The sequence below is a fragment of the Rhea pennata genome, chromosome 1, assembly GCF_028389875.1.
Source record: "Rhea pennata isolate bPtePen1 chromosome 1, bPtePen1.pri, whole genome shotgun sequence".
NCBI classification, from domain to species: domain Eukaryota; kingdom Metazoa; phylum Chordata; class Aves; order Rheiformes; family Rheidae; genus Rhea; species Rhea pennata.
Genome location: NC_084663.1, coordinates 204,852,578 through 204,876,610, shown reverse-complemented (window position 1 = coordinate 204,876,610; position 24,033 = coordinate 204,852,578). Strand labels below are relative to the sequence as shown.

The 24,033-nt window shown below is 43.0% G+C and overlaps 1 protein-coding gene across 2 annotated transcripts in view; it reads left to right on the top strand.

Moving 5' to 3' along the window:
- The first annotated feature begins 2,394 nt into the window (after nt 1-2,394).
- The window catches only part of PANX1 (pannexin 1), a 28,542-nt gene continuing 6,903 nt past the window's right edge, over nt 2,395-24,033 (top strand). For both annotated transcript variants that reach the window (XM_062567330.1, XM_062567329.1), the window contains exons 1-3: nt 2,395-2,575; nt 13,006-13,145; nt 23,706-23,929. In XM_062567330.1, the coding sequence (XP_062423314.1) occupies nt 2,395-2,575; nt 13,006-13,145; nt 23,706-23,929 (545 nt within the window). The remainder of the gene's footprint in view (nt 2,576-13,005; nt 13,146-23,705; nt 23,930-24,033) is intronic.

Below are 24,033 nucleotides of genomic sequence, written 5' to 3'. Positions count from 1 at the left end.
CTGCATGGCCCCTAGCACGGGGACTGCGTGGCCGGCCTCATCTTTGGAAGCTGGAGGGGCATTTTGTTAGGCGAGCACAACTGCGCATGTTCAGGTGGGATCCCAAATAAACTCTCCAAATAGCACGTATCCTGCACCTGCTGTTTCAGCACATGAGGAGTGGGAAAAAGCCTGTGGGACCAATCAACCATCATAACAAAGGAGGTGAACTCTGAAAAAAACATGCTGAAGGAAGGAAATGCATTTTTGAATCTGTGTTCAACATCTGATGTTTTTTTGAGAAGGAACATCTGTATTGAAAGATCGCATCCTTATCAGACTGGAGCACCAGTAGAGGCAGAGAACAAAGCACCACAATGAATGTCACCACTGAGCAGGAGGAGATGGTCTTCTCCAGGAGTGCTAAAGGCCTTTGAGCATGAAGTGACTGCACTGCTATCCTCTGTAGCAGTTAAAACTATCTGAGCACCAAAAGCTCCAAAGGTGGCAAATATGATACCAACTTTTAAAAATCCTTCCAGAGGAGACTTGGGGGACTGCAAATGAACAGCCCTGACACCTACACAATGCAAGTCTGTAGAAACTATTCTAAAAAACAGAAAAGTGGTCAAAGGAACAAAACAGATCATGGAAAAATTGACATATTTTTTGTTAAAGGAAATTGTACCTCAGATGGGTTTTTGAAAGACTTGCTGTGTAGGTAAGAGACCTGGATGAATATAGCCTGCTTACAGCTTCATAATACACTCAAGAAAGTCCTTGATCAGAACTTTTTAAAGAAATGGAATCACCATGGGATGAGAGGAAGAGTTCTCACAAGCTAAATAAGTGGTTAAAAGACAGGAATAAGTAGCCCGCTTTCACATGAGTGGAGATCACTCATGGAGTGCTACAAGGATCTATGCTGTTCCCTGTATTTGTAAGTGATGTGGGAAAGGATGAGAACATTTAGTGACAATCATAACTACATATAGGATGAGAAATGATGCGGAGCGTAGAAAGTTGGAAAAGAGCCTTGTGTTACTGAGTGGCTTAGTGACAAAAAGATAAAATTTAGTATTGATAAATTAGAAGTAGCACTTGTGGAAAAAAGCCACCCTAGATTTATATGCATCATATGTAGCTCAGAAATGAGAGCTTAGAGGTAAAATAGTTTTACGACAATTTTAGCTCAGTGCTCATTAGTGAGCAGAAAGGTAACTGAATATTAGGAATCATTAGGAATTAAGAACAGAGCAATCCAGGAAATACTATTGAACTATTATGTAAATATATGGTGCACCTGCATCTTGAATATGGTTGAGCTGTATTACTTGACCCTGTCTGGAAAAGGATACAGTAGCACAGGAAGATCACAGAAATGAATTGGAAGTGAATCAGGATTGTAGAATGGTTTCCATATGAGAAATGATTTCCTTGTCTTGGCAGCACAGAAAGGAAAACTGAAAGCAGTTTTATAAAATGACAGTTGTATATAGAAAGGAACAATTTGTCCCTTCTTGCAGAAGCTCTATGGGTCACCAATGAGCCAGGCAAGTGGCATGCGCAAAGCGCGGGAACAGGGGTGGCTCTTTGCAGAGCAAACAGTCACCTCTGTGACTCCTGGTCTGATGGGGTTGAGGATGCTCTGAGTTTATGGAGGTCCAAATAGAAATTGAAAAAAATGTATGGAGGAGGGGGAACAGTCAAGGGTTATTAAACATAGCAGCCCCTCACTGGCTCCCACAGAACGCAACCAGACATGCGGACATCAAACACTCTGGGTGGAGAAGATGGCTAAGGTGCTTGGAGCAGTTGACATTTGAGGAAAGGCTGAGTCTGAGGCTGTTCAGCCTGGAGAGGAGAAGGCCTGGAGAGATCTTATCAATGTGTGTAAATGCCTGATGGCACAGTAAAAAGATGGAGCCAGGGTCTTCTCAGGGGTGCCCAGTGAGAGGACGAGAGGCAGTGGGCATCCACTGAAATGCAGGAAATTCCACTTAGATATAAGAAAAAAGCTTTTTCACCGTGGGAATGATGCGGCGGTGGAGCAGGTTGCCCAGGGAGGTTGTGGAGACTCCATCCGTGGAGATGTTCAAAACCCACCTGGACACGGCCCCAAGCAACCTACCCCTGCGGGAGCAGGGGCTGCGCCGGGCCGAGCCCCAGGTCGGGGCTGACGCCGGGGAGGGAGACGGGCCAGCTCCGGCCGCCCAGGGCCCGCGGAGCCCCCGGCGCGGGGCGGCGCGGCCACCCCGCGGCCACCCCGCGGCCACCCCGCTTCCCCCGCCGCCGCCGCCGGGCGGGGCCGGGAGGCCGGGCGGGGCGGGGCCGGGCCGGGCCGAGCCGAGCCGGGCGGGGCCGGGCGAGCGGCGGCGGCGCTGCCGAGCCGTGCCGTGCCGTGCCGAGCTCGCCATGGCCATCGCGCACATCGCCACCGAGTACGTCTTCTCCGACTTCCTGCTGAAGGAGCCGCCGGAGACGCGCTACAAGGGGCTGCGGCTGGAGCTGGCGCTGGACAAGATCGTCACCTGCATCGCCGTGGGGCTGCCGCTGCTCCTCATCTCCCTGGCCTTCGCCCAGGAGATCTCCATCGGTAACCGGCACCTCCCGCCGGGCCGCGGGCGCCGGCGGCAGGCGGGGTCGGCGGGGCCCGGCGCGGGGGAGGAGGAGGAGGAGGAGGAGGAGGGCGGTGTGGCGGGGCCCAGGCCGGGCCGGGCTGTCCCCAGGCCGCTGGGGTCCTCCGCGGTGCCCCTGGGGCCGCGGCGGTTCGTGCGGTTTGCGGGTGCCCCCTCCGCCCCCCGGGCAGCCCCGGCGCCTGGCTGGGCCCTGGGTGGCCCGTGGGGCCGTGGTGGTGCGGAAGGGGTTCCTTGACCTCCGACCCAGGTCTGAGGTTTTTGTGGTGTCCCCCGAAGCAGACGTCCCTGCACTTGGCAGCTGTTGAGGTGACCTGTGCAGGGGACATTTGGACGTGGCTTTGGATGCTCACCTGCTGCCTCTCCTAACCTGGTGGGGAGGATTAGCTCTGCCTGGGCGTTTCAGCCCTCCCAGGTGGGAGCCTCCTGCCCTTCGAAGGAAGACTCCGTAGCTGAAGTCCTCCGGGGCTGGGGCTCAGCACCCACCTGCCTGCAGGATGCCCTGGGCCTCAGGCAGAGGCTGCAGTGTGAGTGCGTGAGCAGAGGTTTCCACCACCCTCTCCAAAGCACCCCATGTCCCTGTGTCGCTGGGATTACAGCAGCAGGTTCGTTTGGGCTATGGGCAGCGTGCAGGAGGGAGCGTGGCTTTCCTGGAGCAGACAGTGCCTCCTCATAATGTTTTATCCAGGTGTCAGGCTTCCTGGGTTGTACTTTTCTTCTCTTTCTCCATTCCCATCTCTTCCTTGGAGAATATCCAAATGGTAGAGGTAATTTGACTTCTTTGGTGTCACTCTAACACCTCTGGTGCAAGGCCGCCCACAGCTCAGTTGCTATGTCTGTAGGCATTGTTGCCTGCCTTCTCCTTCAGGTGTGGTTTAAAGGTGACAGCCACACCAGTCTGTGTCTCAACGTTGGTCAGCCTTAAACATAAGCACCATGCTGAGCTGTGCCTTGAGGACTGTCCATGTGCAGTGTCGCACTTCCCAACACTTGGAGTTCTTTGCAACAAGGTTTATTTGTAATTTAGGAGCTGTCAGGGGTAGGTGCCTGGGAGAAAGGCTTTCAGGACTGAGGATGTCTCGGTTGTATGTTGATGCTGGTCTCCTGCTCCTCAGATTTGAGCTGCTTTACGACCTCGCAGGGTAATGCTGCGTGTAAGTGGTGCTTTTGCATCTGCGAACGCCAAACTGCGGCCTTGAGGCAGTGGGAGCAATGGGAGTGCTCTGAGAAGTTTTACCCAGTTCTGCTGCAGGCAGCAGGATCCACGTCAGCTGTGCTGCTGCTGCTGTGTCTCATAAGACCTGGTCTGCCAGGAAGCATCGCCATGGGAGTGAACATTGAAAAGCTTCTTGATTGTGGTGTTAAGAGTCAGCGTTTCTGAAACTGTTCAGTTTCAACAATTTCTGTTGAAAGGATGTGTAACTCAAGGTATATTTTACATGAGAAAGGCCAAATTATCTTTTTTCACTGATTATTTTACTGTACTTTTTCACCATCCCCAAGTTACATGAGTACTTGTGCAACAGCGTAATGGTCAATCCTTTCAGCATCTGAGAAGTGACTGAAGTGACTTGGATTTATTGTTCAGAGTCTTCTTTATAAAAATATGTTGCATGTAAGAATTGTTCTGAATTTAAATGGCAGTATCTAAATTAAGATTTTGTAGGTGAATAAGCACTTTTGTTGTCCACTTTTGAGACAGAAATGAATCATAGGACTTCTGGCACTTTCAGAAATAGTTGGTTTTACTGCATGTACCTGTTTACTGGCATTCGGTGTATATATATATACATATATACCAAAGATATATGTTCTATACTCCAGCTATATGTTTTATAATTCTGAGTAAAGCAGCTCTCAGGAGGCTAGAAATGGGTTGTACTGTGAACTGGTGGTGAATCTGTGCAAAAGCATTGTGAATAGCATTAATCAGATATCAGACTGCTTAACAGGTAAAATTCCTCTAGAGTGCTCTGTTTACATCTAGCTACACACCTGTTTTGGTAGGTGTAAACAGAGTATTCTTACTTGCAATAATCCAGCAGAGGAATCGAGGATAACCAGGACCAGGACAGGATTGTCACAACCAGATCTGAGTCCTGTGGAAGGTTTGTTTGGGCAGAGACTTGAAGAATTATTTCTGTGATACAGCATGCTGCTTTTAGTTTTAGATCTACTACTGATCTGTTCATGTTTCTTCCTCTTGAAACAATGCAAAAGAGGGCTTTTATTTTACGGGGCTGTAAAATAAAGGTTTTCTATTTAGAGTATGGACTTAGCAGTTGTTCTTCCTCTGCTTGCCCTCTGGTCAGGATGCCAGGATCCACCTTGGTTTGAAATAGAGGCTGCATATGAGTCCTCTTCTTTTGTGCAACTCTGGAGACTTTTTTCTCATTTTTCTTCCTCATGTGAAGCTCCAACTTACGGTTACATTACAGAGTTTGATGAAGGGTATCTTAAATGCTTATTTTTCTTAAATCAGTTTAAAAATTCTCATCTTCACTAATCAGACAGTTGGTCCTCAGTGTACAGTATACATTATGTCCTTCAGTATTAAAATAATTCTAATTGAATAGAATAGTTACAATATATCCTTAAAGCAACAATTAAAACAGGCACTAAATCTTGCACTACAGGAATATGCCATGTGTTACTTTTTGCTTGTTATTCTGACAGCCTGTAAGAAAAAAGCTGACATTTAAAATTGAGCTCTTCTGTTTGAAAAATAGAGGAACACCTATGTGATGCAAAGCCCCAGTGTGAGGTGAAACTACACCACGTGGTTTCTGTATAGAAAGTGATAGTATATCAACCGTGTTGCCATTGGACAGCTATCTCCTTTTCCCACGCCGTATTTATTGCTTAGCAGACAGGCTGCTTAAATGACTTAGTAAAGCTATTTTCATTAAGGCTTTTGGGGGGTTGGTGGGGGGTTTCGTGGCTGAATGAGCATAATTCTGTAAGCAGTAGTGGTATTTGTTTCAGACACTTCCTTACGTAGTTGTACTTTGAAAAAGTTCGGAACTGCTAACTCAGAGAAAATGGAAGGGTCTGTTTTAGCTCTGAAGTAGTTGCGAAAGCAATATGTGAGTCACAACGTGAAAATATCCCTGCCTCTGGGTACAGAAATTGCACACGCTTTCCAAAAATGAGTGCTTAGATCCTATTTATGTTGGGATAATTGCATTTTTCCCACCTACATTATCTTGGCAGTCATAGCTGGATACTGCTGTTAGCTTCACTTTCTGTTCTGTTTTGGTATTTTGTTGTAGCATAGTGTTAGATAATGGCAATTTTTATTCTACAGGTGGTTGCTGTTAACTGTGCAAAACAATTAGATATTAACGTGTTTACTAAGGCTTAGGAGGTTTTCTGAAGCCTTCAAGTAACTTTTGGTTTTGATATAAATTTCAGATAACAAATGAGATTCAAATTGCGTATCACTGATACTGTTTTTTTTTTTTTTGCCAGAGATGCTTCTTCTGCACTTAGATGCTGCCATGGTGAGTGCTGTGGAAACTCCCTGGGGTCAGCAGGCTTACAGTGTCTGCCAGAGGAGGAGATGCAGCATACGTTTAATATGCTATATTTTACAAAACCATGATCAGCTGCAGATTTGCCAGGATTTCAATTTTTTTCTGATATGATATTTTCTGATATTTCCTTACATTCTATATGTTATTTTCTTATATTATTTGAGAGTTCTTTGGGTAAATATACTTCAGGTGGTCAGGTACTACAGTAACAGTAATATAAACAATAACAGTAACATCAATATGGTTAAATCACCCATTTCTCCTATAGAAAAAAAAAAAAACGTAAAATAAAGATGTGGGCACACTTAGCCTTATTGACGTCAGTAGTTTTTCTGTGTCATTGTTCTGTCATTATGTTTTTAATAAGAGTAGCTCTGGGATTTGGTTGATATTTCAGTTTTTAAACCATTTGTGTATATTATATGACATGCTTTCTTAATGTAAACAAGTTGTCTGAAAGCACAGACATTTATTATGGCAGCACTGTCTGTTACAGTAGCAGGATATAGGATATTCATTTTTAGTTGTATTGCGCTGAAATGTTGTTTCACAGTCTGTAACTTTGCCCCTGCAGTCAGAGAGGTGGCTCCCCGCCGAGGATCTCCACAGATACTGCGAAAGCAGAAGCTCCTCTGCCGGGAGATGGATGGTTGAAATTGTGCTTGGTGTCTGACCCTAGGGCTTTGGTGAACTGTACGTAGAAGGGGGGGAAGAAGTCTCCAAACCCCTCCCAGAGCTGATGTTCTCTGCCAGAGGTGTCTCTGTGTATAAAAGAGCAGAGGACTCCAAAGAGCTGAGTGGCTGCAGCAAAGCTCTGGTTGTCGGAGCTTGGCTGAACTGGAGCAGCAGGAGGTGATGTCTAGCGCGTCTGTTGCTGCTGGCTGGTGCGTGGCTGGTGAGGAGGAGAGGCGCTGCTGGGGATGCCATACTTCAGCTTTCTTGTCTCGAGCGTTAGACCAGTGACTGACCTTGGCGTTTGCTCAGCGCTGGCCCCGCCTGTTGCAGAAAGCGGCTGTGACAGTCCTCCCTGCATACAAGCAAGCCGAGCGCAACAGGGGGCTGAGCTGCACAGTCGGAGAAGGGAAAGCAGACAGTCCTGCCTGACCTTCTTCCAGGAAAACAACTGAAGCCCTGAGCAGATAGAGGGGGTGAGGCAGAGAGAAACTGAAACCAGCTGCTTAATCTTGGTGGAGGATTATTTTCAAATTATTTCTAGGAAAAATATCCACTTTTAGGAGTGAAGTGCATCACTCACCACGACAGAAACTGGAGAAACTTGGGCGTCATCCTCATGAATGTGCATTTGCTTGTCAGTGGTGGCAGGAGGGCTGATTAGGAAGTGCCTGGCCACAGACCAACCCACAGTAGCCAGATTAAATCTATAGAGCAGCCATTCAAATCTATAGAAAGGAAAAATCAAATATGGGACTATATTGTAGCAAATACACCAAGGAATAGTCTTAACTTTTGGATTAGGCTTCTTTCCTCTGTTGCTGCTCCCTCACCGGCCCTCCCCCATGATGTTCGTCTTCACATTCACAAGTCGCTGGGGAGGCTTTTGAGAAATCCTATCTTGTGATTTCCATAAAGTTGTGGCTAAAATTAAATTGGATACAGTTAAGCCAAAGACTATTGTAGCTGCTGGCTGACAGCTTGAAAAAGTGTTTCTAAGAGCTGCTGAAGCAGTCGGTGTGCTAACGGTGGAGATCTACCCATCTTGCGTTTGGTTCTAAAGGATGATCTAGAAACTGGAGCATCAATGACAGGCCTGTGCCAAGAGGCGTGTGAGCAGCACCTGGCCAGAGCCGTGGTTTTCAGTCTCTTTCAAACGGCGTGCTCCGAAGCATCTTCCTCTGGAGGTGCGGACCGCTGAATAGCAGCCTTGTGCTCCCAGGTACAGGCTTTGCTCCCCCCTCCCCTTAATCCTCCTTACAGGCCTCTTTAGAAGCAGGCTGTGCGCCTGGGGTTCAAAAGCACCAGTCCAGAGAAACACTTCAGAACAAGCTAATGTCACTGTGGATGTTTCAGCTATTTACTGATGTTTTATTCCCCCCCCCCCTTCCTTTTACTTTTTTCCTCCTCTATAAACTGTAAAATCAAAACTCTGGAATGAAATGCACCATTTCTACTGCAAAACTGGCCAGTTACCCCATGATTTATCATAGGGTAACTGGAGGAAAACCTTTAGATTTTCTTACTATGGCTATTAAAATCATTACAAGAGCATGTAAGTGTTGACTTTTCTGATGAAAGTGTTAGGGTGATGTTTCTGTTCAGAGAGCAGGTGCAGAAGCTGCACTGCTCTTTGGCATGTGAAGAGTGTTCAGTGAATAGCAGAAGTTACAGTCATCAGAACAGGCCTGTCCAAGCAGCTAGGACAAACTTTTAAAAATATTTACTTAAATGTCAAAGGATAAATTGTCTTTGGGTGAACATTTGCAGCTGTTGGTAAGGAGACTTTTTTTGTTTTAATCTCCTTGATGGGAATTTAAGTCACAGAGAAGTACGAGTCCTCCCCCCCACACACTTTTTTGTTTTTCCTCATGATTCAGAAAAGTCTCTCATTTGATATATGTGCTTGATGAATACCTAGCTGTTCTCCCACTGCATAACTTTGAGACATCTCTAAGAAATAACTGACCTAACTCCTAATGAAAAACACTGGGTAGCTCCTCTAACCAACTCTCCTTAAATATTGCATTTACTTTACATTCTGCTGCTACTCCATTGCCAAAGTAAACCTCAATGAATAGATTCTTTTTGCTTGTGCACCCATTTGTTTTTCTCCATACTTCCCTTTTTACATTTAATATCTATTCTGTTTTACCCAACACACTATTTTGGTCCATAAGAAGCATCTATAAATGTAATAAAATCATTTCTTCTGGTCCGTTCTCAGTGCACATGTGTACACACAGGCACAGCGTCGATTCTTTATTGGCATGCATCAGGACATCTTTTTCACATGTTTTCATAGGTTTTAGTGTTGGTGTGGGGCATGTGCCTTGCACGGTGCATGGCAGTCTGTTCATTGTGTATATGTGGCTTGATTTTCTTGTTCGTGGGTTTTTCTTTAGTGGCTGATAAAGTAGATAATTCTTGCTAGATAAAATCAATTATTTGGGTATTGTGGCTAGTTCATTTTGCCTAGTGTAAAATTATAGAAGTAATTAATGGCTGGATTTTCATCCGAGCCTATGCAAATATTTTTTTTCCTTCCCCAGTAATTGCAGTGTATTAGAAAGCAAATAATTATTTACTGAAGGTTTAATGCTGTCAAATACAGACCTCCAGATCCCGGTTCAGTAGTAGTTCAGCTTGTGATTAACATCAGTCCTTGGGATAGTCTGTGTTAGTTGCATTGCTTTGATTAGGTGCCTAAGCATGGAGAGAGGTGTTGAGCCTCTGGAGAAGAAACCTGCCCTGCATGCTGGGCTTCAACCCTCTGTTGAGGAATAGCGCAGGGGCTCCTGCCAGCGCCAGCACAGACTGAGCGGCACTGGGGGAGGCCGGGCCTCTTCCCTTCTCCCCTTCCACACCGGCAAAGCAGGCTGAGACCATCCTGGGACCGTCTCCTTCAGATGGGAGCTTTTTCTTGGGATTCCAGGAGGGAAGAAAGTTTCCTTTTCAGAAAGCATCTACAAGTGCAGTGGGGTGGGAACCTCGGGAGTGACTCAGACCCTGCTCTTTGAGCAGCCATAGCAAAATTTCCACCTCCATTTGTGAAAGAGAAGCCAGTGTTCACTTCTAACTCTTAAGAAATCCCAGTGGTGACTGAGACATCTTTTCTCAGACACCTAACGATCAAACCATCAGGCAGGCTCATGCTAGTTTTTAAAGTGCTGCAGAGGACCTGCAGAGTAACCGAGTGCAGTAGGAAAGGACTCTCCTATCACAGGCACTGAGAAAGTTAGTACTAGAAGATGATTTTAAAAAATATATATATGTTGCCAAGTGTAATTGTAAAATCAGCCAAAGCAACCACTAAATGAGTGCAATCATTTACCGTCACTCATCCCTCTTGCTGTGTCTTTTATCTCCCTGTCATCGTTCTGGGCTTGGCTGCTGGGATTCTTTTGCCTTTCTGTTACTTGTGGGAGTGAAGAACTGGGAACGGCTTCATGTCACGAAATCAGGAAGGCCATTTCTTTGATAGCAGAGGACTATTAACCTTCCATAAACTAGCTCTGCATGTGTGTGTGTATGTGTGCACATATATATTTACATATGTATCTATATACATAGTGATTCAATGACAGCAATTTGGTCTTTTGCCTAAGTTCTACTTCAGCAAAGATTACAACTTTTCTTCTTTTTTTCTCACATTATTCAGAATGTTCAAAAAGAGACTAAATTCCCTTATGGGTTTATTGATATTACTCCTTCAGAAGGTGGAGAAGAAAAAAAGATAGAAAATTTTGAACATTTTCAGTTGCATTTAACTGTATTCTCTAGATTTTGCACAGAAACATCCTCTCCATTTGAGTCCTAGCATACCACTGTTAGTGCAAAGTGGTGATTTGCATTAGCAAGTACTTACAGCCAGTACTGCAATAGATTAATTTAAAAGCAATGTAAGATCCAGAGGGTCCCCAGCTTCCAATGATGTCTGTCTCTCTCTGCTTGGCTCCCAAGTCAAATTCCCAAAGGTTCCTGAAGTCCCTGCTGAAACTTTCTGAAAATGAGGAGCAGGCTCATTGCTCTGTTGCACCAACAGGATTGCTACAATTAGTCTGGTATGAAGTTGTGCTTGTAACTCTTTGGAGAGGGAGGTTGTCTGGCTTTTTCATTACTAATTTAAACACTCGATCGCTTTCAGTGGTTTCCCACGCATGGAGTGAGCGCTCTGAATACACTTCCTTTACAGATGGTGCAGACGTGACTAGGACAAAGCGCGGTTCTGAACGCTCCTCTTGCTTTGCCCTCTGAAAGGGTCATTTATTTACTGCTCCACATACGGTCTAGCGTCAGTAACAGGAGTTTTGTTAAATAATGAGAACAGAGCCTAAACGGGCCCTGTCCAGCAGGGAGGCTCAGACTGGCTGCTTACTTTCTGCAGTGTCTTTCTTGAGCTTCCATAGATTTCTTCCACAGATGGAAATTCTCTGGAAAGTAGAAACTCTTGGAGCTTCTCTCTTGGAGAGAGTGAAAACTGCTGGTGCTGTGCCAACTCTGTTAAATCACATGAGCTCTCTTCTGATAAATAGCAACTTGTTTGCCATAGGGGAGGCTTGTGACAAATCAAACCATGTCATTATGACACTGCAGCTTTGGAAATAATTGTAATAGTGGCTCATAAGGGAAGGCTTTATATTCATAATGCTCCTTGACTATGCTGCATTGTAAAATGGCAACCAAAATTACAGTGTTAAGGCAGTTAGCCCCTCTTATAAAATAAGTTCTCATTCTCTTAAGAGCTAAACCAGAAAATAGGCACAAAAAAACAAAGCAATTTTATATGAAATATTTATTACGGTAAAGCACACATCATCTAGTGTTAACTTTGCTGATGATTTTTTTTTCCTGAGGAAAAATATAGCATCTAGCTTTTTTGATGTCTGTATTTTCAAAGCTTTTTTAAAAAGGCATAAGTAAATTATCTGAACATAATTAAATAATGCTGACAAATTATAGACCTGCTCTTAGTGAATCTTAGTTACTGTGCAATTAACTGTTCTTCCCTCCAGCACGCTCCTTGCGAATATGGTCTTTCCAGCAGGGGTGCAGAGCACTTTCTGAGTTGAGGTATAGGTATATAGGTATATAGGTATAGGAGATTGTGCTTGAAGAGCCATCTCCACTTTGAACTGTTGTTTGATGAAGCAGCTATCTTGTTTCTGGACCTAGGGAAGCCTACTAGAAACTTTTTTCCTTCAATATCAAAGCTTCAACAAAGGAAACGAAACCTTGGTCCTGTTTTATTAGCTCTCACCTAAGCCACTAATATCCACGTCATCTAATAATACCACCCTTCATCACTGAGATACACTGTGGGAAGACTTAACTGGTGACTGTAGCTGGTTAGATCAGGATTTGACCTGAAGCTGGCTAAATAGCTGCTCTTCTGTCCTCTGTGCCTTGGTCTTAATTTGAAGTTCTGGAACAGCTGGAGAGGTGCAGGAAGTAACTGGAGAGGGCTGGGGTATGGCTAAGCCCTAGGCACAGCACATCACTGCACTGGTGAAGAGAGGTCCAGGGTCCTTCAGGAGTGCCTAGAGGCTGGTATTGCTCTGCCAAAAGGAAATCCCTGTTTTCACCTATGTAACTTGTAACTTGTGCATGGTCTCAGCAGCAGAACAAGTGGCAGCACCTTGGGATAAGTTTGTCCTTGTGTTACTGCAAGCATTGCTGGATGGTAGGAATGGTGTTTGCAGTCTTATTTTGCTAAATGCATAAGCTGTAGCTTATGCATGTGGGAAATACAGCTGTTGAGTATCATAGTACCCGTTTCCTCAGGAAACTGGCCATACATGATCACGCTTTATATCTGTTTGTTCCCCTTTGGGCAGCCTGAGTCAAATGCAAGGGAGAGAGTTGGATCTTGGAGGTTATGTTCCCAAAATACTTAAGGCATAAAAGACAGATGCTTCTAATATCGCTTCTTTGGAGAAAGGTACAATATTGGCTTAACCCTCACCAGATGTCAGAGAATCCATGTGGGAACATAACCCCTTGGATGCAGTTTTGTGGGAATGGAGTGACTCTATGCTGTGCAGAACTGCCTTGTTTTATTTTATTGCCTAAGGTAATAGCTTCAGTTAACACTAAATCCCAAGTGTAAGCTTTTCTTTCTAAACTTGATTTCCCCTTTTAAAATCTTCCAAACATATGATAACTTTTGCTTTGTTTTTCAGGTGCTCAGATAAGCTGTTTCGCACCCAGCTCCTTCTCCTGGCGACAAGCTGCTTACGTGGACTCCTATTGCTGGGCAGCTGTGCAGCAAAAGCAACCATCCCAGAACAACTTAGAAAATGTTCCCCTGTGGCTTCATAAAGTATGTACAGGTCTCCTTCTTGGAAAAATTGGCTGAATATTGAAGTCTGTGCTTGCCTTACCTTTCTCATTCCTCCTCTGCTGTAATGTCTGGCTGTGAATTGACTTTATTTTTAGAGAAGATGTTTTCTTTCTCTTGCTTCCAAACAAGGCGAGATGGGAAGAGATATTTTCTGCTTTTAAATAAAGCATCTGTCTTGGTATAATGACAAATATCTTCAGTTATCTGACACAAGTGTAATGTTAATGTGCTGCCCTGGCGCTGGGTGTCTGACCTGACTTTACTCAGGAGCTATTTTAAAATCATGAAATAAAACAAAAGCCACAGCATCTGGCTTAATGCCTGTATCAAAATCTTACTTAAGACATTAAGAACGTAAGATAGCAATAAGACAGTAAGAGCATTTAGTATTTTTATTACATTATACTTAGCCTGTTGTGCCTGGGAAGAACTTGACTCGTGCCAGATGTGTACACTGATGCTGCAGTGATGGGGGTTTGGGAACAGATGCACTACATGTTGGGTAGCAACACATTTCACCCGTTTTCATTGTGCTCTTCTGAGCTTCCTCAGACTGTTTCCTGGCAAACTATGAGTTGGCTTTCTCTGCTGTAGATAAAAGCAGCATCAGAGTGAATGTGCAGTAAGGAGCCTGTTTTATAGGTAAAAAGTGTGCTGGGTACTAAGATACTTGGGATGGCTCAGAACGTTTAGCTGAGGTTTGACAGCAGTTGCAAGCTCTGGCTGGATGACATGCCATTGCGGGGAGCTCACTCCACTTGAGAAGCAATGAGCTCTGCTCGGGCCATGCTGATACTGAGGTAGCAAATGCTGTTGGAGCCTGGCAGATTTGGGGTGCTCTGTGCCACCTTCCCCCAGCCGCCTTATTATTTTGTTACATCATGGCTGGGAGCCATGATGCTCCCAGATCCAAGCTGCAGCTTTGCCCCAGCAAATAACTCCAATGGCAACTCAGAGCAGTGGAGGACCTGGTGAAGCTCAGGCCTGGGACACGCAGTACCTGTATTTCTGGGCTTTCCTAGCGCATTGTATACCTCGACTCTCATTATCCAGGCAGCTAGTTGTGTATACACTGAAGGACTATTCAGAGCTGTCTCCTATTTTCATCTGCTGACTCAAATTGCTAAATAAGAGTTTACTGCTGCCTTCTCCAATTAGCTCTGCACATAGCCTTGATACAAAGGTGTTTTGTTTCATGAATATTAAAGCCAAATTTGTTTTCTAGGCTAAATTCTGTTTTGTTCAATTACTGCTCCAATTCTTCTTAGTCAGACCTTCTCTTGAGACCAGTGCAGGCTGGTGGGACATCTTGGAGTGTCCATGTATGCAATTCATTACATCTGCAGACCTGGATGTGCACTGATACATTTTTCCCTCTTTCTCTTGAGGGAGAGAGTTACTGTTACCTAATTTATTTTTGATAAATTTCACTCCATAGTCATATGTTGATAGTTGACAATTGCACCTACAAACTCCTTCATTTGCTATCCAGGAGAAATAGCTTAAGTAATCGTATTTTTATGACACAATCCACATTAATTTGCTGATTGATGCTCTCAGGAATTGATGCAGGGCCCCTATTTCCACAGTTCCTCTGTAGCAGCTTAATGGTATGTGATGTTTCCTTTTGAATACCACGCAGACTGGCTGCAAGAAATATATCTGAACAGCTGAGTCAGAATCTGTGACTGAGTCTGGGTGCCTCGTGTTAACTTCCTGACTCCATGCTTAGCTACCAACCCTTCCACTGATCCAGTCAGTGGAAGCCACACATACATACATACAGATACACATACATACAGAGGCCAGTATTAATAAATATCCTTCTACTTGTTCATCAGCTCTCATGCTTAACAAGTTTCCAGGGAATGAGCAGTGTTACAGCTCTTAACACTGGCCTTCAGTGCTTACTATGCTGTCTTTGAGATACTTGGCTGTTCCTCAAATCTGGGGCCAGCAGCTGCTGGCCGCACCTGCTAGCTGACTTTGCAGGCTGATTGCCTTAGTGGGAAAAAGAGAGCTTTGGTTATTGCCTGGTGCCTGCAGTGTACTGCAGAGTATGTCAGAGCTCATTGCTCTGCAGAGCTTGACTAAGTAACGATTTTTAAAATGTGCAGAGCCTTTGTGGGGGCACAGTGATGTTAATGTGCAAAGGGAGTCTTCCTTAGCTCAGATGAGAGAAGGCTTTTCTCTGGGGGGGGACAGAGATGCAAGTAAAGGGAGCGCAGGGACTGTTATATCTAGCTTTCCTTTGAGAAATGCTTTAGGTTTTCTTTCTTTGCTCTGGGCAGCAGTGCAGTTATTTGCAAAGCATCTCAGGTTCTTTTTAATACTCTTGACTAACTTGGCAGCTCACTATATTAGCATGCTGGAATGCTCCATGAAAAGCAATTAAGGAAGTATTATATTGTGTTGGGGGAGGGGGGAATGAGGTTGTAGGCCCCAATTCCTCCTTGAAATGAATGGATTTCCTTGTGACATACTCTCTGTGCTCTGTCAGAAGAGCTGTCAAAGGTTGGCATCCTAGGATAGTACTAAATGCAGGATAGGATGGAAGTAGAACCATGCAGTTCTTTGTCTCATGATGAGTAAGTCAGCTTGCAGCAACTTGTCCTGCTTTTGTTCTAGGTATCTAGTTGCTTTGAAGGACTATCAAAACCAAGCCACATTATAAGAAAACCTGAAATCTTCCCATTTCCATCCTATTTCAGAATATGAGTTTGTTCTTGGATTTTTAGTTTTTCATTCACTGACATGTATACTTTAATTTTGAGGTCATCTCCAAAGCTTTGGCACCTGCTGCCAGTCCTGTCTTGGGAGATCTCTCTCCACACAATTTATCAGTTTGAAGACTTGTTTTGGAGAGGAAAGGAGCATGCTGCAATTTTCTGAGTAGCATGACACATTCTGGTGGGCTGCTAGGGAGGCTCTTTAGGTATTGTTACTCCTTGGAAAACAGGATATTTAAAATTTTCAGTGGTCCTGAAATAACTCTTAATATTGAATGGCCCTTAACAGAAAGCAAAATGTGTTGTTTACTCAAATACGTGACTCAAGAAATAAACTGTATTTGCAGATGGATACTAAGAGAGTATGATATGTACTGCCTATAATCTTAGTTTAAGAAGATTTCTTTCTCCTTGTCAGCTAAAAGATGTCAAAATACTTACGTGGTTAAGTCCTCTGATAAGACTCATCTTCAGGTCTGCCACTGATGAAACTCAGCCTAGTCAGGAGACATTTTTTTTCTGATGTCTCTGTTTTCTTCTGCGGGTTTCCATTCAGACATGAACTCCTCAAGAGGTTACTTGTACCTGTCTGAAGTACTAGAAGTGCCGGAACTGAGACACTAACTTCTAAAGATAGGTTGTAAAGAAAGGCAGGCAATGTTGATATGAGATGGAAGAGTTGTGTATTTGCTCCTTCTGTTCTCATTGCTTCTTGTCTCTAAAAATGAGTACTCCACCTGACAATTTGTTTTGACAAAATTTGGCTCGATTCTTCACTGAAATAGAAACAAATTGCTTGCCCACTGTGAGTGGCCAGTCCTTGCAGTCTAGTGGAGAAGATGACTGTACCAAGAAGACTTTATAATGTGTAGCGTACAGAGAAAATTATACAGAAGTGCAAAGCAGAACACAGAGCATCATCTTATTGCCCCTTGATAGCTTCTAGGCATGATGGCAACCAAGCAAGTTGGTGGAGGTGGGGAAGGAGGGGATAGGATATTTTTATGACTTCTCTCTAGCCCTCAAACCTGGATTGCTAGAATAAGCAATGTAATCATGAGACTTTTAGGGTTTTAAAATTACTCTATTTTCTAGTCTACTATTAATTGAAGAGAAACAAGGAGGAAGAAGCAAAGCTGAGATAAAGGGAGGGAACAGTTCCTCAGATGAAGGGAATCAGTACTAGTGTGAAACGAAGGAAATGGTTCATTTGCACGTTTCTGTATGCCTGACTGACAGGAGAAAGATTTCTATGCTTTTCTGTGCTACATATTGTAGCACAGCAAGGAAAAGCCACCCACCTTGGCTTAGGTCTCTGGAAAGTGCAGAGCAAATGTGATGGGACCTGCTCAGAGCATTGAAATATGAAGAATCGTTCTGAAGTCTGTGTGTGTGAAGTGAAACTTACCTTGTTCAAAATCTTCATGCTGTTGTATTAAAATTGTGACTTCCTGTGGACCTGTAGGTTGTTCTCTGACTTGCTTATCTGTAAAAGCATGTAAAAAATGAGGTTCTTCATTTTGTTGTTTATATAATCACAGTTGTTACCTGGTTCTTGTTACTCACTGTTTATTCAATGTTACAGTTGTCTGAGGACTCTTCCTCTTTCACCTATAAAGCCCCACCCAGGAGGATTAATGGCTATCAGTGAAAAAAAGCTTTAATGTAGATGTATTTACAAACCATTCTTGGAGTATGCAGTATTGTAACTGGTTTAGTCACATCATTTCTCTTACTGACTGAAGCTGGAGAAATACAGTTTTTCAAGTTGTATCAAAACAGAAGATAAATAAGGAATAGCTGGGATAGGAAAAAGCATGTGTATTGAAATAGTTTAAGATTCAATTTCAGATCTGGACCCAGGGTAATATCTCAGCCACATGGCAATCTTTAGAATTATGAGTCATTTATGGCTCACATTTTTGCCACAAAACCAATGAAAAGTCTCCCATTGACCCTACCAGGAATATGATTATGTCCAGAGGGAACTTAACTTTGCATGCAGAAACATGTTGTTGTTGTTAGCCTATTTTGGTGGTGAGAGTGGGAAGGAAGGAAGGGATTCCTGTGCTTAGGCTCTTCTCAATGGAGTATAAAACCTTGGAACTGATGAAGGTGACATTTCATCATAATATTCTTTTCTATGTGAAATATTTTCATGCCAAATGAGTAAAAAACCTACAGTGTTTCTTTCTTTCTTTAGTATTCTACATCAGTGGATTTTCTCAAGATTAATTCAGACTTGTGAGTGCAGTTTAACAACCTTGTATTATTGTACTTAAAGTCAGTGTTTCACCTTTCTCGAGTATGGTGGAAGTCTGAATGCTTGCAGTCATTTTAGTAGTGTTTTCCCAGAGTAAATATGACTGAAGATGCAACAGCTGTTTTCTGAATGTCACTAAAGCTGTTCTCATCTTCTGCAGATCTTAGCAAGCTTTGTGTAGATCTGCCTCTTGAAAACACCTTTTGGGTTACACTGCCCTTTTCAGAAACTTTTGCTAGGTGCCTGGCAGCTGCCTTATTTTTGTTTTAGCTCTATTTTCTTTGGATGACAAACATATTTCACCTTATAAAGAAGTTTTTAAAATACCCTTTTTAATTTATTTGCTGTGTTTTTACTGGATCTTAGTGTTTTGGAGTTTAGTCTGATTTTTCTTTTCTTCAACAGAGTGTGGTGCCAACAATCTCTAAAGGGCAATTGTGTGATTCCAATGTCTTATCTGCATGTACAAGTATACTACTCAAGCACTTTCTTCGGTACCTGGGCATTCACTTTGATTGTGCAATTACCTGGTTTCTGAAAACTTGAAAGGAGTGAAACATTTTCAAGAAGGCCAGGTCAACCTCTGGAAACTTGGATGTTTTTAGGGCAAGAGAAAGGAGATCTTAGAACTTAAAGACAGCCTGAGGTCTCTAGCTTTCCAGCTTCTCTACAGCTAGGGATAATTCTGTTTTCTCTCCTGTAAATACCTGTGACTCTGTGTGTTAGAAATGTATAGGGTGTCTTGGTCTCTCCCCACATCCCTAAGCAGTTTGCCTATAGTGCACCTGGGTAAACACTATTAATTCTAAGTCTGTAACCAATAGTATATTGGTGTGTATTAACCTCCAGCTGTTAAGATGCATTTCTGACCTTTTTTGCATGTCACAAATTATGCTTGACAACTTATTTCCCTGGCCTCTGAATAAAAGGGGACAAAAATCATGTCGTGAGAATATTAGGAATTCATTTAGATATTTATAGTGTTAGTACCATATATGTGAAAGACTATGCACGTTTCATTGGGACCTGAAATGTAGTTTCAGTGAGTGGAGTGAATGTAGTTTCAGGAGTGAAGATAGTTAATGTCATTCTGAATATTTATCTGAATGTAGATGGTCACAAATTCTAGTAAGATAGAGTGGTTTGGGGAAATATGTATTCACTTTGTGCAAGTGATTTTCAAAACAGGAGCAAATGTAGGCAATTGAATAAATGGTCAAGACTTCAACAGTTCAGTGCGTTAAACAGCTATGAAATTTCCAAACTTCAGAGTCCATACTTAATGATTATTTTTCATCTTAGTTCATGGTAGCTAGTGTTGATTTAAAACTGCTTGAGTTATGATCAATGATGCAAGAAAACACAGATGTGTGTTGAAGTGTTAGCATTTTGATGTACATAATTGATTTGCTTTAATGTTTACCTTCATAGCTACTTGTTTAAGTACTAGAACAGAAATTTTAAGCAATGTATGGGTGAAGGTGCAGAGAGGGTTGATCAAGACTCTGTATCTTAACATCCTTGTACACCTTATTTCTAAAGCTCTTATTGTGCAAAAAGATTATACTTTCTGTCTTCCAGGGCGGGGTGAAGTGTGGGAGCTGCAGGTTACCAAATAATAGCTTATGACAGATCTGGTCCTCTTTTCATCTTTGACCAGCCTGTGGGATGTGTTACTTTCAGACCACAGCGATGTGATACAAAGGCACTAAATTTGGTTATTTGTTCTGGAACAGTAATGTTGGGCACAAACTACTTCATCCAGGAGGAAGGATGAATCCTTGTCTGCTGCCCTTCCTTGCACTGATTTCTGCTTGGATGAGACCTTGATTTCAGTGCTTTGTTAACACAAGTTAACATGGGCTTCAGCAGTCCCTGAGAGTGAGTTGTCAGATACATTCTGTTCAGGTGTGAGGTACCTCTGGCTTTCCAGAGGAATTTGGCCATGGCCTCTAAAGCACACAGAGTTCAAAGATTTGCTGAAGTTAGCACAGAATCGGGTGCACTTGTCTGAGCCCCTCCTCTTGGCTTTCTGATGGTCTGCCTCCTTGGGAGTTTGCTGCCTGACCCCATGTGCTGTCAAACCAGGTGATGTGCAAGGAGGGAACCCAGTTCCATCATCTTTAGCTTCCACTAGCTTGGTAGTATTTAGCAGAGAACATATAGGGACACTGGACTGGGTACCTAGAGCATGTGCTACTAGTTTCATCTCCTTTGTGCTTAGTAAAAATCACACAGTATCTATGCCTGGCACCTTTCAGAAATAATAATAATAAAATAACATAGCTGAACTCTGTTGCTCTGTCTTTGAGTACTGGACTCGTTGGCTCCTGCCCTGTCCTCTTCTCCTTGCAGGTGGAAATGAAGAAAGAATCAGGGCACCCAAGTAGCTGTATGACATTGATAGCCCTCAATGTGCTTTCACTAATGAAGTTTAGAAAAGAGCATTTTGTTCCATAAAAGAGCATTTTATTTTATCTGTTATATATCAGTTTTAATCCGCTTTTAACTGGCCTTTCTTCAGTTTTTCAGTTTCATTTGCCACCTTAAATATAACATTGGCAACTTGCTGTTCCTTGCATGAATACCACAGAGTCCCTTCTTAAAATGAGAAGTCTTTGTGCATAGTTGTAAAATTTAGTCAGATGACCTGGATAATTCAAGACTTTTGCTCTGAAACCTGACTTTGCATTTTCACTTCTGCCTGTTAGTTCAAGGCCTCACGTTTTAATGATTCGAAACAATTTGCCATTCATCTAAGACTACTGCTGACAAATAGACCAAGTGTATCTTTTCTTTTAAAAAAGCTAGAATCTGTGAAGGATGGAGTCAAACATCAAATGCTGTGGAAGGCTTGACAAATGCAAACTCTCGTTTCTAAACAGAGACTTGAACTCGTGGCTCCTTCTGGCTTTGAGACCATCAAGAAACACGTGCGTTTTTTTTTTCTCATGCTGCCATAAGCTGTAGCTCAAGTAGTGACGAGAGCCTTGTGAGAGCAGGCCTAGTAAATGCATGGCAAACATGCCTTTGCCCTAGTAGGATGATGCTTCTGGGTAAAAAGCCAGTAGGAAAGGGTCAGGGAGAGGGCAGAGACTGACTCTGCACGAAGGGTCTGCAACAAGCAGGGGATGCAGGTGGAGTTGCAGGAGGCCTGGGGCAGCACTGCAGGGTTGATGCCACTGTGCACCTCAACAGAACATGCACCCTAAATCTTTTTGTAGATAAAAAGGAGTAGATAGGTGGAAGAACAGTGGAAGCTCTGGGCAGCCACTTCAGTGTATCAACTACTTTCTCTCTTGCTGAGTGTGATTAATACCGTTGAAAAGCTATTAATCAAATATTACTGGTGGTGTTTCCAATTTTGAGGGTAAGAAAGAGAGATCAGGAGGCTTTGATACCTGTAAAATTTCAAATGAATGAGTGGTGGAGGCAAATATTCTAAACCAATGTAGGATGTGTTGGCCACTTCTTCCTAAATTAGATATGTTGTCTCTCTCTCCTCCCAGCACCACTGGGGAGGTGTTAAGAGGTATATGGCACTGAAGTGAAGTCAAATAATCTTTCCAGCAATGTTTGACAAGCTTGCATTTGCTAAGGCCCATGAGAAATATATTACAGGAATCTAGATTGAAGAGTTTAGATAAGCTTAAGCTGCGTTCATAGAGAGGAGAGGTTCTGTTCTAGATAATACAGAATGCAGAGGATTGAAAGAGTCTGGCTATGAGACCCTAAAGGTCTGGGCTGACTAAAGCATCAGGACTTTGACCTGAGAAGCCTGATGGCATTGTCCACAGTGATAAATAAGAAGGGCAGATTCTTGAGCTGCTGGATTTGAGTTGAATTAGAGAGAGAAAAAAAAAAAAAAAAAAGGCATACCACAGCTTTTCATCTGTGATGGAAGATTTGATGGATCTGGAGAAAAGCAGATGATCTAGGGATATCTCCTTCTTTGTGCAAAGAGGGAAGAGAGAAAGTAGTGAGGGCCAAGCTCCACAGAGCTTCCACAGGCTGAGGGTTTGGAGGAAGGATCATCTGAAGGGCACAGTAAGTGGAGCTGAGAGCTAGGAGACGATGGCCATTAAGGATGTGATTTCAAGAGAATGAGCTTGTTCAGTTTGTTTAGAAGCAGTAGTTCAAAGAGAAAAACAGTGCTTCAAGTTTGTTGTCTTGGCTGCTGGCATAGGTGGGAGCTCTGGAGAGAAGAAACTCCAGATGGTTACTGTTGATAACCCATTTGGTGGGAGAGGCAGAGGAAGGAATGTAACCCAGAGACAGCATAAGGTGAGTGTGGTGTCATGGTGCAGAAGAAAAGATGGTCAGAATTCAGTGGCAGTACTGGGCATGTTAATCCAGAAGGAACTAGAAGGAATCCCCTAGATCTCTGGCCTGGGAGCTCAGTCCCTCACAGCAGAGCGGGGACAGACTGTGGCTGTAATATAGCAGTACAGGGTGGATGCTAGTTTCCTGATGATGAGGAAGAATCACCCCTAGTGGGATGTATGCTGTAACTACAGTCAGTCCTGCTTTGTTAATGTAACTAGCTTTTTGAAATAAACTTGTTACTGGGTTAGCCATCCCTACAGGATTTCTCTTTCATTTTTAAAGGTGAGCCTTTCCTGAGGTTTTTTTCATGAAGACTGAAATAGCAATTTTGGCCAGGGCCCGGTTCTGATACCATTGAACAGAAGCAGTGGAATTATGAAGCTATAAGGAGCAAGTGAAAGCTGGCCTTTAAAAACAGCATTGTCTGCTTTCTGTGGCTATTTTGTGTTTTTATGTTTATTTTATGGGAGTTTTTTTTATGTTTTTCATGGCTTTGTCTGACCACATGTCACAACTAACTCCCAGAGCTACTGCTATGTATAGAATGTGAACATCCTGAATGAGGCTTCATATTATGGTCTCCTGTTGCTGAGTGCAGTTTTGCTTTGTATGTTAATACCTTGCATGCATTCCTAATATTAAAAATAACACAGGATTTTGCTTTAATGATAGATGCTATAAGAAGCAGCTCTCCTGGATAAGGTGTCCACTAATATCAAATTATTTATTTAGTGCATACACGAAACTTAATCTCTCTTGATTAATGCAAACACAAGTTAACACATTAATATTAGGGGAGATTCTCATCTTGTGAAATATCCGTAGAACCACTAATGTAAGTGAAGATGTCTTGCTTGCACTGACTGATGGTTTCATCCTAAGTTTCCTCTGAAATTTTTCAATGAATGTGCATGTGTGTGGCTATAAACTGAAGTAAAGATACATTAAAAATAGCTGAAATTTTGTCACCACTATTAATTTAAAATTGTTTAGGAACTGGTGCTTGATTTCAGTCAAGTGAGCTTCCGATCTCAAGATGGGCATGATTATAGGCTAGCCAAATTACCATCCCTGCATGTCTCAGCTAACCACAAAAATGTATTTTTGTGCAAAGCATTTAAACAAAATCATAGGAAATTGAATAGGCTTATAGGAACTGATGGTAGCTGGTTGAGATTTCTATAGAGGTAGAACCTAATCTAATATTTTTCTCCCTTCTAGTTTTTCCCATATATCCTTCTGCTAGTTGCTATCCTGTTGTATCTGCCATGTTTGTTCTGGCGCTTCACTGCAGCACCACACCTTTCTTCAGACCTGAAGTTTATTATGGAAGAGCTTGACAAAGCCTATAACAGGGCAATCAAGGCTGCTAATAGCATTTGTAGTGCAGATCCCAAGGACTCTTCTGACTTGGTTACAAATATTAATGAAAACGTGACCCAGAGGTAAGATATTGAGGCTTGGCTTTCTTTGCACTTTTTCTTAAGCTCTTAACAAATCTAATGTTTGCATTCTCATAGAAATTTATTGCAAAGGTTTGAATGTACAT